We start from the raw sequence: 13,255 nt of genomic DNA, 5'->3' as shown, positions 1-13,255 counted from the left end.
GGCTCAGATTGGGGTGTCTGAATGTGTGGATGTAACCAAGATGAGAAAAAGGAGATATAGGTAGCATGTTTGAGGAAAGGAACCTGGATGTTTTGGCTCTGAGTGAAACGAAGCTCAAGGGTAAAGGGGAGGAGTGGTTTGGGAATGTCTTGGGAGTTAAGTCAGGGGTTACTGAGAGGACAAGAGTAAAGGAATGAGTAGTGCTACACCTCAAGCAGGAGTTGTGGGAATATGTGATAGAGTGTAAGAAGGTAAACTATACATACGTTGATATGGGTAAAACTGAAAGTGGATAGAGAGAGATGGGTGATTACTGGTGCCTATGCACCTGGTCATGAGAAGAAAGATCAAGAGAGGCAAGAGTTTTGGAAGCAGCTGAGTGAGCGTGTTAGCAACTTTGACACACGAGACCGGGTTACAGTGATGGGTGATTTGAATTCAAAGGTGAGTAATGTGGCAGTTGAGAGTATAATTGGTGTACATGGGGTGTTCAGTGTTGTAAATGGAAATGGTGAAGAGCCCGTGCATTTGTGTGCTGAAAAAGGACTGGTAATTGGGAAAACCTGGTTTAAAAAGAGGGATATACGTAAGTATACATATGTGAGTAGAAGAGACGGCCAGAGGGAATTATTGGATTACATGTTAATTGATAGGCATGTAAAAGAGAGACTTTTGGATGTTAATGTGCTGAGAGGGGCAGCTGGAGGGATGTCTGATCACTATCTTCTGGAGGTGAAGGTGAAGATTTGTAGAGGTTTTCAGAAAAGAATAGAGAATGTTAGGGAGAAGAGAGTGGTGGGAGTAAGTGTGCTTGGAAAGGAGACTTGTGAGAGGAAGTACCAGGAGAGATTGAGTGCAGAATGGCAAAAGGTGAGAGTAAAGGATGTAAGGGGAGTGGGGGAAGAATGGGATGTATTTAGGGAAGCAGTGATAGCTTGCACAAAGACATAAGGGGAGTGGGGGAGGAATGGGATGTATTTAGGGAAGCAGTGATGGCTTGCACAAAAGATGCATGTGGCATGAGAAAGGTGGGAGATGGGCAGATCAGAAAGGGTAGTGAATGATGGGACGAAGAGGTAAGACTGTTAGTGAAAGAGAAGAGAGAGGTGTTTGGATGATTTTTGCAGGGAAATAGTGCAAATGACTGGGAGATGTATAAAAGAAAGAGGCAGGAGGTCAAAGAGAAAGGCACAAGAGGTGAAAAAGAGGGCAAATGAGAGTAGGGGTGAGAGAATAACATTAAAGTTTAGGGAGGATATAAAGATGTTTTGGGAGGAGGTAAATAAAGTCCGTAAGAAAAGAGAACAAACGGGAACATCAGTGATGGGGGCAAACGGGGAGGTGATAACATGGAGTGGTGATGTAAGAAGGAGATGGAGTGAGCATTTTGAAGGTTTGTTGAATGTGTTAGATGATAGAGTGGCAGATATAGGGTGTTTTGGATGAGGTGGTGTGCGAAGTGAAAGGGTTAGGGAGAATGATTTGGCTAACAGAGAAAAGGTAGTAAAAGCTTTGCGGAAGATGAAAGCCATCAAGGCAGTGGGTTTGGAAGGTATTGCAGTGGAATTTATTAAAAAAGGGGGTGACTGTGTTACTGACTGGTTGGTAAGGATATCTAATGTATGTATGACTCATGGTGAGGTGCCTGAGGATTGGCGGAATGCATGCATAGTGCATAAAGGCAAAAGGGTATAAAGGTAAGTGCTCAAATTACACAGGTATAAGTTTGCTGAGTATTCCTGGTAAATTATATGGAAGGGTATTGATTGAGAGGGTGAAGGCATGTACAGAGCATCAGATTGGGGAAGAGCAGTGTGGTTTCAGAAGTGGTAGAGGATGTGTGGATCAGGTGTTTGCTTTGAAGAATGTACGTGAGAAATACTTAGAAAAGCAAATGGATTTGTATGTAGCATTTATGGATATGGAGAAGGCATATGATGAAGTTGATAAAGATGCTCTGTGGAAGGTATTAGGAATATATGGTGTGGGAGGCAAGTTGTTGGAAGCAGTGAAAAGTTTTTATCGAGGATGTAAGGCATGTGTGCGAGTGGGAAGAGAGAAAAGTGATTGGTTCTCAGTGAATGTCGCTTTGCGGCAGCGGTGCGTGATGTCTCCATGGTTGTTTAATTTGTTTATGGATGGGGTAATTAGGGAGGTGAATGCAAAAGTTTTGGAGAGAGGGGCAAGTGTGCAGTCTGTTGTGGATGAGAGAGCCTGAGAAGCGACTCAGTTGTTGTTGGCTGATGATACAGAGTTGGTGGCTGATTCGGGTGGGAAACTGCAGAAGCTGGTGACCGAGTTTGGTAAAGTGTGTGAAAGAAGAAAGCAGAGAGTAATTGTGAATAAGAGCAAGGTTATTAGGTACAGTAGGGTTGAGGGACAAGTCAGTTGGAGGGTAAGTTTGAATGGAGAAAAACTGGAGGAAGTAAAGTGTTTTAGATATCTGGGAGTGGATCTGGCAGCGGATGGAACCATGGAAGTGGAAGTGAATCATAGGGTGGGGGAAGGGGCGAAAATTCTCGGAGCCTTGAAGAATGTTTGGAAGTCGAGAACATTATCTCGGAAAGCAAAAATGGGTGTTTGAAGGAATAGTGGTTCCAACAATGATGTATGGTTGCGAGGCGTGGGCTATGGATAGGGTTGTGCGCAGGAGGGTGGAGGTGCTGGAAATGAGATGCTTGAGGACAATATGTGGCGTGAGGTGGTTTGATCAAGTAAGCAATGTAAGGGTAAGAGAGATGTGTGGAAATAAAAAGAGTGCGGTTGAGAGAGCAGGAGAGGGTGTTTTGAAATGGTTTGGTCACATGGAGAGAATGAGTGAGGAAAGATTGACCAATGGATATATGTGTCAGAGGTGGAGGGAACGAGGAGAAGTGGGAGACCAAACTGGAGGTGGAAAGATGGAGTGAAAAAGATTTTGAGTGATCAGGGCCTAAACATGAAGGAGGGTGAAAGGCGTGCAAGGAATAGAGTGAATTGGAACGATGTGGTATACTGGGGTTGACGTGCTGTCAATGGATTGAAGCAGGGCATGTGAAGCGTCTGGGGTAAACCATGGAAAGTTCTGTGGGGCCTGGATGTGGAAAGGGAGGTGTGGTTTCGGTGCATTATTACATGACAGCTAGAGACTGAGTGTGAACGAATGGGGCCTTTGTTGTCTTTTCCTAGCGCTACCTCGCACACATGAGGGGGGGGGAGGGGGTTGTTATTCCATGTGTGGCGAGGTGGCGATGGGAATAAATAAAGGCAGACAGTATGAATTATGTACATGTGTATATATGTATATATATGTGTGCATTGAGATGTATAGGTATGTATATTTGCAAGTGTGGACGTGTATGTATGTACGTGTATGTGGGTGGGCTGGGCCATTCTTTCGTCTGTTTCCTTGCGCTACCTCGCTAACACAGGAGACAGTGACAAAGCAAAATAATGATAATAAAAATATATATATATATATATATATAAAGTATAAAAAGTATAAAAAAGTATAAAAAGTATAAAAAAAAAAAAAAAAAAAAAAAAAAAAATATATATATATATATATATATATATATATATATATATATATATATATATATATATATATATATATATTTATATTTTTATTATACTTTGTCGCTGTCTCCCGCGTTTGCGAGGTAGCGCAAGGAAACAGACGAAAGAAATGGCCCAACCCCCCCCCATACACATGTATATACATACGTCCACACACGCAAATATACATACCTACACAGCTTTCCATGGTTTACCCCAGACGCTTCACATGCCTTGCTTCAATCCACTGACAGCACGTCAACCCCGGTATACCACATCGCTCCAATTCACTCTATTCCTTGCCCTCCTTTCACCCTCCTGCATGTTCAGGCCCCGATCACACAAAATCTTTTTCACTCCATCTTTCCACCTCCAATTTGGTCTCCCTCTTCTCCTTGTTCCCTCCACCTCCGACACATATATCCTCTTGGTCAATCTTTCCTCACTCATCCTCTCCATGTGCCCATATATATATATATACTGTCTATCCCCTACTTATTACCCATGTGACTTATGACCATCCGTACATATGACTGGAACAAAATATAAATGATAAAATATACATAAATATAAAAATCAAGTTTGGTTGTATGCATGCCAATGCTAATGGCTGAATGCGTACGATAATGACTATCAGATGATATCTCAGCACCGTGTACATCACAGCATCTCTCTCAGTTCTTGTTCTCAGTTTTCATTCAGTAAGTACACATTATTCACGTGACTCTATCAAATTTTTATGCTGGATTAAACCATTCTTGTATTAAACTCCAAAGAAGATGATAAGCAAGAGGAAAAACCTATCAAATGTTGACAGGTCTAGCAAGAAGTAAGGAAGACGCTCAATTTGGAATTGCAAATGAAGGTAATCACCCAACATGGAGAAAAAAATGTGATAGCACATGATCTACAGTTGTCCCATTCAATGGTCTCCACACTTTTAAAGCACAAAGAAAAAAATACGTGAAGCAGTGGAAGATTCAGCAAGTATGAAGTCTACAACAATAACAAAGCAACGACAAGGGCCCATCCATGAAATGGAAAAGTTGTTGATGCAGTGGATGGAAGATCAAAATCAAAAACATGTACCACTAAGTTTATCAACAATTTAGGCGAAGGATAAAAGTCTTTTTAAGACTATGAAGGAGCGAGCAGGCAAGGATTACAATGAGCAGTTCACAGCAAGTCTTGCATAATATCTGAGTCACAGGTGAAGCAGCAAGTGCTGATGAAGGAGCTGCCAAAAAGGTAAAAAATAAACCAAAGAATTTATCTTTTAGTAAACCACAGAGTGATTTAAAAAATGTCATATAAAACTGGTTAAAAAAAATGATACAATCATGATAGAACTGGCAAAATAATAAAAAAAAGAAAAATGAACTAAAGAATCTGAAGCAAAAGGTAAAAAGAAACTACATAATCGTATAATAAATCTGGTTAATAAAAATCAAGATAATCATGATAGAAATCGAGCAGGACTAAAGAATGATGTGAAGGTATACAAATTCTACATGCCATGCTGACATACATCCAACTTACATCCATTTCGAGATCCGACCAATCAGTCAGAATGGAACTCGGACATATGTTGGGAAAGATACAGCACTGGTGGCTGATTCGAGTGAGAAACTGCTGAGGTTGGTGACTGAGTTTGGAAGACTGTGTGAAAAGAGAAAGTTGAGAGTAAATGTGAATAAGAGCAAGGTTATTAAGTTCAGCAGGGTTGAGGGACAAGTTAGTTGGGGTGTTAGTTTGAATGGAGAAAAATTGGAGGAAGTAAAGTGTTTTAGATATCTAGGAATGGACTTAAGCAGCAAATGGAACCATGGAAGCGGGAGTGAGTTATAAGGTGGGGTAGGGGGCGAGGGTTCTAGGAGTGATGAAGAATGTGTGGAGAGAACAGTATCTCAGAGAGCAAAAATGGGTATGTTTGAAGGAATAGTAGTTCCAACATTATTATATGGTTGTGAGGCATGGGCTATAGACAGGGTTGTGTGAATGAGGGTGGATGTATTGTTCACGAAAAGGTTGAGGATAATATGTGGTGTGAGGTGGTTTGATCGAGTAAGTAATGAAAGGGTAAGAAGGATGTGTAGAAATCAAAAGAACCTAGTTGAGAGAACAGAAGAGGGTATGTTGAAATGGTATGGTCACATGGAGAGAATGAGTGAGGAATGGTCAACAAAGAGGATATATGTGTCAGAGTTGGAGGGCACAAGGAGAAACTGGAGATCAAATTGGAGGTGGTAGGATGGAGTGAAAAAGATTTTGAGCGATCGGGGCCTGAACATACAGGAGGGTGAGAGGCATGCATGGAATAGAGTGAGTTGGAATGATGTGGTATACCAGGGTTGATGTGCTGTCAATGGCCTGAATTAGGGCATGTGAAATGTCTGGGGTAAGCCAGGGAAAGGTCTATGGGGCCTGGATATGGATAGGGGGCTGTGGTTTCAGTGCATTACACATGACAGATATAGACTGAGTGTGAATAAATGTGGCTTTCTTTGTCTGTTTCCTGGCACTACCTCATTGAAGTAGGGAGTGGTGATGCTGTTTCCTGTGGGGCACGGTGGCACCAGAAATGGATGAAGGCAAGCGAGTCTGAATATGTACATATGTATGTATATTCCTATAAGTCCACGGGGAAAATATGTATACCAACATATATGTGCATGTATGAGCATTTATGCATATATATGTGTATATGAGGGGATGGGCCATTCTTCGTTTGTTTCCTGGCACTACCTTGCTAATGCAGGGAATGGCAATCAGGTTTAATAAAATAAACAAATAAATGATATACGAAGGCAACAGGTATGAATATATACATGTGTATATATGTATATGTCTCTGTATGTACATGTATGTATACACTGAAATGTATAGGTATGTATATGTGCGTGTGAGAGCGTTTATGTATATACATGTGTATGTGGGTGGATTGGGCCATTCTTTTGTCTATTTCCTTGCGCTACCTCGCTAACGCAGAAGACAGCGACTAAGTATAATAATAATAATAATAATAATAAAAATATATATATATATACACACACACACACAGGTTGTACCTCCTTAATCCAGCAGCCTTCGGACCAGGCCATTGCCAGACCACAGAAAATGCCAGAAAACAGAGACTGACCCACAATTCATACACAGTTGATGATCCTATCTCATAGTACTCACACAAAATCTTTTCAGAAGTTTCTCTAATTTTTTTAGTAACTCCACCATTTCAAGCATAGAAAATGATTTATGCTTAAGCATGTTAAGGCTAGCACCATTTTCTGCACCTCTTGGTCTCTTGGATGACATCCTAAGGGGCTAAAAGACAGCTGAATAAAAGAAATTAACAGGAAATGTTTCATCAAAATATTATTAATACTATCACAATAACCTTTCAGTGCATTGCAAATGACAGCTAGAAAATGGATTTAACTGAATGAGGCCTTTTCTTTGTCTGTTCCTAGTATTACCTCAACACAGAAAATGGTGAACCTGTAAGAAAGAAAATAATCTTACAAAGTTTCAATAGTATGTACCATATCTTCACTAAAAGACTAATCGTTATTACTGCAATAACCATGAAACATGTTTCAACTGCACATAATATAGCTCCACTACATACTATACCTTCAGAATGGAAATAATCCTATCCTCATGAAAGTTTCTGTACATCAAGGATGTTTTAGTTAAGGCTAGAATAAGGATGAGGGTGTAATGAAGAGACATTTGATCCAACTGTTACAGGTCATGACATAGGCCATGAATTTGAGTGGTGTTCACCTCCACAGGAGTTGGACACCAATTACCTTCACCAAACTAGAGTGACTCATAAGGTCAGGTCAAATGCATTTTCACTACATCCTCAACTAAAAATTAAGTAAAAATGCCTTTGACCTAATCAAGCACATCTTCATTATGTTTCAGGTAAAAAGTGATATAAACAAAAACATGGAGAAAATAGAATGCTTCCCTCGTTTAGCAACAGACATAAAAGTAAAAATGAGCTGATACCTTGGATTGTCTTATTCTTGATATAAAACTTGAGGCTAAGGGGCTTTGGTTTCTGATCATTGATGAGAGAATTAAGATGACCATTGAGTAACTTGAGGGAGGCATCATTAATGTGTTGTGCTCTTGGGTGCTGGCCAAATAGATCTGGATGTACAAGAAAGTAGAACGGCCGTAAAGCAGTTGTCACTTGACCAGAAGACAGGTAACAACGTGAATTATTAACTTCATGAAGGAATTTTCTTGATGGTCTTGAGTTGATGATATACCTGAAATAAAACATATATAATCATCATCTAAAGACTACATAATCCTTCTAAAAGTAAATAAATGAATACACACATACATACAGTACATAACTATTTTTAAGTTGGAGGCTCCGGTCGCAGACAAAAGTCCACATCAAGACTGGGCCTTAATTGAAATACAGAGAGGTCAATAAAAGGGAAAAAGAAGAGACACGGGAAAGTATTCATGTATTTTAGAGGAAGTGAAAAACCTGTCTTTCAAAATCTGCAAGGTCATAGTTGTTGGGAAAGACATGAAAGGGTTGAGAGCTCCAAAGCTTCAAGGTGTAAAGAAAGAAACAGTCATCAAAACAGCCAACCTTGTACTGCCTACACCACACAGTAATCATGTGATGCAGCAACTTGTCAAGTATTGTGTGGTCTAGCTTGCGGTGGGGAAACATGCAGCCAGTTCTTGGGAGGAAAATACTAAAGTAATACATATGAAAAAAAAAAAAAAAAGAGAGAAAGTGAACCAAAAATGTGGCAAATGGCAAGTGGGTCAAGTTTTAAGGTTAGCCTGGAAGAGTTTATATGTCAGATAGCTTTCAACTCATCCCTGTCATATAAGGATGCAGAACTAGAAACATGCTAACATGCATGTGATGCAGCAACTTGTCAAGTATTGTGTGGTCTAGCTTGTGGTGGGGAAACATGCAGCCAGTTCTTGGGAGGAAAATACTAAAGTAATACATATGAAAGAGAGAAAGTGAACCAAAAATGTGGCAAATGGCAAGTGGGTCAAGTTTTAAGGTTAGCCTGGAAGAGTTTATATGTCAGATAGCTTTCAACTCATCCCTGTCATATAAGGATGCAGAACTAGAAACATGCTAACTATTGCTACACTATTCTAAAACTCCAGTGCCCCTCCTCCTAGGGCTCTTGCTGCTTGAAGGCAGTACTATAATCAAAAGCAATGAAATGTTGGACTCTTTTGGTGTAATAAATTCTTTGACAGCATTGTACTCCAATGATACAAATTTGCTAAGGGTGAGTTTTCACATGTCGCCAATTCTGGATGGCCAATTTCACAGCTGGCCGTCATGGCAATCATTCACTATGGTTTCACCCCTAAAGTACTTAAACTCTACAATAATAACCTTCCTTTCATTCAAATTTGCTCTCAACTTTCTCCTTTCACACACTTTCCCAAACTCAGACACCAACTGTGGTTTCTCACTCAAATGTGCCACTAACATAGCCTAATGAGCAAACAACACTTGACTCACTTCCCAGGCCCTCTCACCAAGTAGTTTGCATATCTGCCCCCAAGCTTCAAGACCCTTGCATTTACCTCCTTCACAAACACATCCACAAACAAATCAAACAGCTATGGTGACATCACAAACCACTTCCACAGACCAACCTTCACCTGAAACCAATTTACCCTCCTCTCAACCTACTCACAAACATTCCTTAATCTCTTGATTAAAAATTCCTCACTGATTCTAAAAGCTTTTCTCCCAAACGATATCTTTGAAACACCTTCCAAAAAGCATCTCTATCAACCTTAACATATGCTTTCTCTAGATTCATAAGTGCCACACACAAATCTTTCTGTTTCTTTAAGTATAATGCATATTCTATAAAGCCAATAACAGATCCACTCATCCTCTACTATCCCTGAAACCACATTTGGTTTCTTGCAAGTCTTATGTTCTAGGCATGCCACCATCCTCTCATTCACCACTCTCCTGTACAACTTACCAGGCACATTCAACAATCTTAAATCTCTTATTTGAACACTCCCCTTTGTCCCCCTTGCCCTTATACAATGGCACTAAACATGCATTCCAGCAGTCCTCACACACATCACCATAAGCCATACATACAGTGACAATCCTTATGAACCAATCAACAACACAGTCACCCCTTTTCTTCAGAAACTCAATCATCAATACCATAATACCATCCACTACTGCAGCCTTGCTATATTCTATCTTAAACAAGGTTTTCACTCTATTCTTACCCAAACCACTTGCCAAGACTCTCACTTCACATACCTGCCTAACCCAAACACCCTACATCTGAAACCTCATTATCAAACATTCAACAATCCTTCAAAGAACTCCCTCCATCTCTTTTGCACCTCATCACTACTTGTAAACATTTCACAATTTACCCCTTCATCAATGTTCCTGTTTGTCCTCTAGTTTTTCTCACACTGTTAACATCCTTCCAAAACACCTTTTTCCTCTCCCTGAAGTTTTCTGATACTTGCTCACTCAACTCTCATCTGCCTTCTTTTTCAGCAACTGCAATTTCCTCTTGACCTCCTTCCCTGTAAGTACCACCCATACACCTCTCTTTCCTCTTACTAGCAACTTTATTTTATCCCACCACTCACAATCGTTTCTCACCTGCCCACATCCCACCTTTCACATTCTAAACCCTCATCTTGCACATGACACCACTCATCATCATACATATTCGCCGTTTCCTGTGTTAGTGAGGTAGCATTAAGGACAGAGAACTGAGCCGAAGAGTGAAAATCCTCACTTGGCCCCCTTCTCTGTTCCTTCTTTTGGAAAAGTAAAAAAAACTGGAAGGGAGGATTTCCAGCCCCCAGCTCCCTCCCCTTTTAGTTGCCTTTTACAACACACAGGGAATACGTGGGAAGTATTCTTTTTCCCCTATCCCCAGGGATACATGCCAGCACAGCTTCCCTATATACTTCCTATATACTCCCCTAGTTCTGTTTACTCTCATCTTTTGCCATTCTACTCTCAATCTCTCCTGGTATTTCTCCACACAACTCTTTTAAAAGTTCACTTATTTTCACTACCTTCTCACCCAAAACATTTCCTCTTTTCTTAAAACCTCCACAAATCTTCAATCTCGCCTGTACTAGACAATGATCAGACATCCTGCAAGCTGCCCCTCTAAGCACATTCTGCATACCTATCAGTTAATACATATTCCAATGATGTAATGCCTGCTGACCACCCTTCTTACTCCCCCACGTATACTTTAGTGCATCCCTCTTTTTGAACCAGGTATTCTCAAACACCAGTCCTTTTTCAGCACACACCTCCACATGCTGTTTACCATTTCTGTTTACCTTATTGAAATAACCCATGCCCCCAGTTATACCCTCAACTGCCACATTACTCACTTTTGCATTTAAATCACCTATCACTAAAACCCAATCTTTTCCATCAAAATGCTGACATATGCAATCATTTGCTACCAAAACCCTTGCCTGTCTTCATCATTCTTCTCATGGCCAATTGCATGAACACTGATCATTACCCATACCTCAAACTCCACTTTCATATCGCACTCACATCAGTCAGGAACTCACTTCCTAACATTCTCAAATCTCCCATTACTATTTCACTGAGGTTGTTAATTTTACCCCTTCCTTTGCTCTTGCCTTCACACTAATCCCTGACTTTAGCCTGAGGACATTTCAAAACTATTTGTCCCATTTACTCTTGAGTTTTCTTTCACTCAGAGATAGAATATCGAGCTTCCTTTCTTTAAACATACTACCTATCTCCTCCTTCTCATCTTGATTACATCCAAACACATTCAGACACTCCAGCCAGAGCCTTTGAGGAAGATGAACACTCCTCACTTGGTTCCTTTTTTCTGATCCATCTTTCAGAAACTGAAAGACATAATAAGAAATCCAGCCCCTGCTCCTGCACCTCTTACCTATCTTCTGTGACATGCATGGAATATGTGGGTAGTATTCTTTCAACCCCTTGGAGGAAGGTTCAAACAATCTAAGGAAGGCCATTCAAAGACAAGAACCTATGCAAGGCAGAGACCAAGCAAATCTAATGACACCAATAACACTGGTTCCAATGCATTCAACCAGGGACATACTTATTCTGGAATTCCCTCTCTTACTAACAATTAACCACTGCAGTTGTTATAAGCTGCACATTTAACAAAAGATTCCTGAATAGCATTTGGTTGAGTAGTTATCTTTCCATATATTCTTTTAAAAATATAAACACTTGGACCCCACAGCTTCAGGACCATACTACAATCAGCAGCAAGGAAATGGACTACTTTGTAGAGAGAAGTTCCTTGATGAGACTGTACTCCTTTATCACCCACTGATAATGATGCTGTATAGAACAGCCGAAGGTAAAATTCTACTCATAGTACCACCCATGTAGGTAGAGTCTGGCGACATTAACTGTACTTACTTGGGTAATTCCTTGTCTAAAATTACATCAGTAACTTGTTTAGGAGTATGGCAATTTTGACTGTGGAAAGTTATCTGCATATTTCTACAATGTTAGTATATTGTGTACATGAGAGAATATGGCCTACAAGTCACAGTTAATACTGATTCTTTCTTATCCTAAACAATGAATGAGCTGAAGATGGAAAGGTTATGAAGCTGAGGCAAATATGGGGTTAACACACATATATCTAAGTGAAACACTAGATATCAACAAAACGTATGCTTACCTTATCTAAACTCCCTTGCAGCTTGATATTTACCATAATTCTTTGTATCACACTCAAAATATATATTAATGATAACATCATCTGATCTGATTTGCTCTATAGAAAGAATTTTCACTGCATGTGTTAGTACATATATGATCAGAGCACATAAACCTCTTTTCAACTATCAGCACAAAACCTTAGCAATTGGGTGTTTATTTATACAAAGTTAATAGAAGAGTTATAATTGATGGATAAAGAAAAATACAGTAAAAATTACAATTTCTAGGTCTCATTCCAATCTCAGAATAGCTAAAAAATGACAACATATCAAAAATAACGTTCAGCAGTCCAATTCCTGCATCCCTACTGATTAACTACATTTGCCTTGTACAAATTGTCTAATAATTAGCCCTAAGTTTCCCCTCATCATCCAAGCCCTGCCCTCTTTTGTTAATTCTTGAGTGTAACAGGATACCTGTCTAAGATATCTACTATCAGACAACTGATAATCACCAAAGTGCGACATCATCACCGAGATACGTAGGTTCTTAACATGGTAACAAGTGTGAGGAATGTGATATTACTCTTGAGAAACTCACCAAAAACTAATTAGCAACTTATACTTACCACTTGGAGAGATGTTGAAAACGCAGATAATTCATTTATATAACTGTATAAAGTATTCTGACGTTCAGTTTCTGAAATATCTATAACAAAACGAGACATGTAGGATGAACACTGGCAGACCATCAGCTGATCAGACCGTAAACAAACGTACAAGTCTGAACTAAAGGTGCCGATCATATACCTATTCCATTTTGCATTTTCAAGACGGAAGTTTGTTACGAACAAATAACAAAAAATAATTGAAGAAAAAATGTAAGCACCCATAATTTTCAAAGAATGATATTAGTCCTATCATTATCATCATGCATACGTTACATCTTAACGATATCTCTCCACCCCCCCCCCCCCCCCCCAGGATTCCTTCTTAGGAGACTGAGAAC

At 39.8% G+C, this 13,255-nt stretch overlaps 1 protein-coding gene across 2 annotated transcripts in view; it reads right to left on the bottom strand.

Annotated features, from left to right (window-relative positions):
- The window catches only part of LOC139749067 (T-cell activation inhibitor, mitochondrial-like), a 52,477-nt gene extending 39,451 nt beyond the window's left edge, over positions 1-13,026 (bottom strand). The window contains exons 1-2 of one of the 2 annotated variants that reach the window (XM_071662524.1): positions 12,876-13,026; positions 7,552-7,817 (exon numbers count right to left, since the gene is read on the bottom strand). In XM_071662524.1, the coding sequence (XP_071518625.1) occupies positions 7,552-7,817; positions 12,876-12,910 (301 nt within the window). In that variant the 5' untranslated portion in view covers positions 12,911-13,026. The remainder of the gene's footprint in view (positions 1-7,551; positions 7,818-12,875) is intronic. The other variant, XM_071662525.1, reaches the window with a different exon arrangement.
- Between the last annotated feature and the right edge of the window lie 229 nt (positions 13,027-13,255).

This window comes from Panulirus ornatus, chromosome 6 (genome assembly GCF_036320965.1).
Source record: "Panulirus ornatus isolate Po-2019 chromosome 6, ASM3632096v1, whole genome shotgun sequence".
NCBI lineage: Eukaryota > Metazoa > Arthropoda > Malacostraca > Decapoda > Palinuridae > Panulirus > Panulirus ornatus.
The sequence above is the reverse complement of the archived record's forward strand: the minus strand, read 5'-3'. Positions and strand labels throughout refer to the sequence as shown.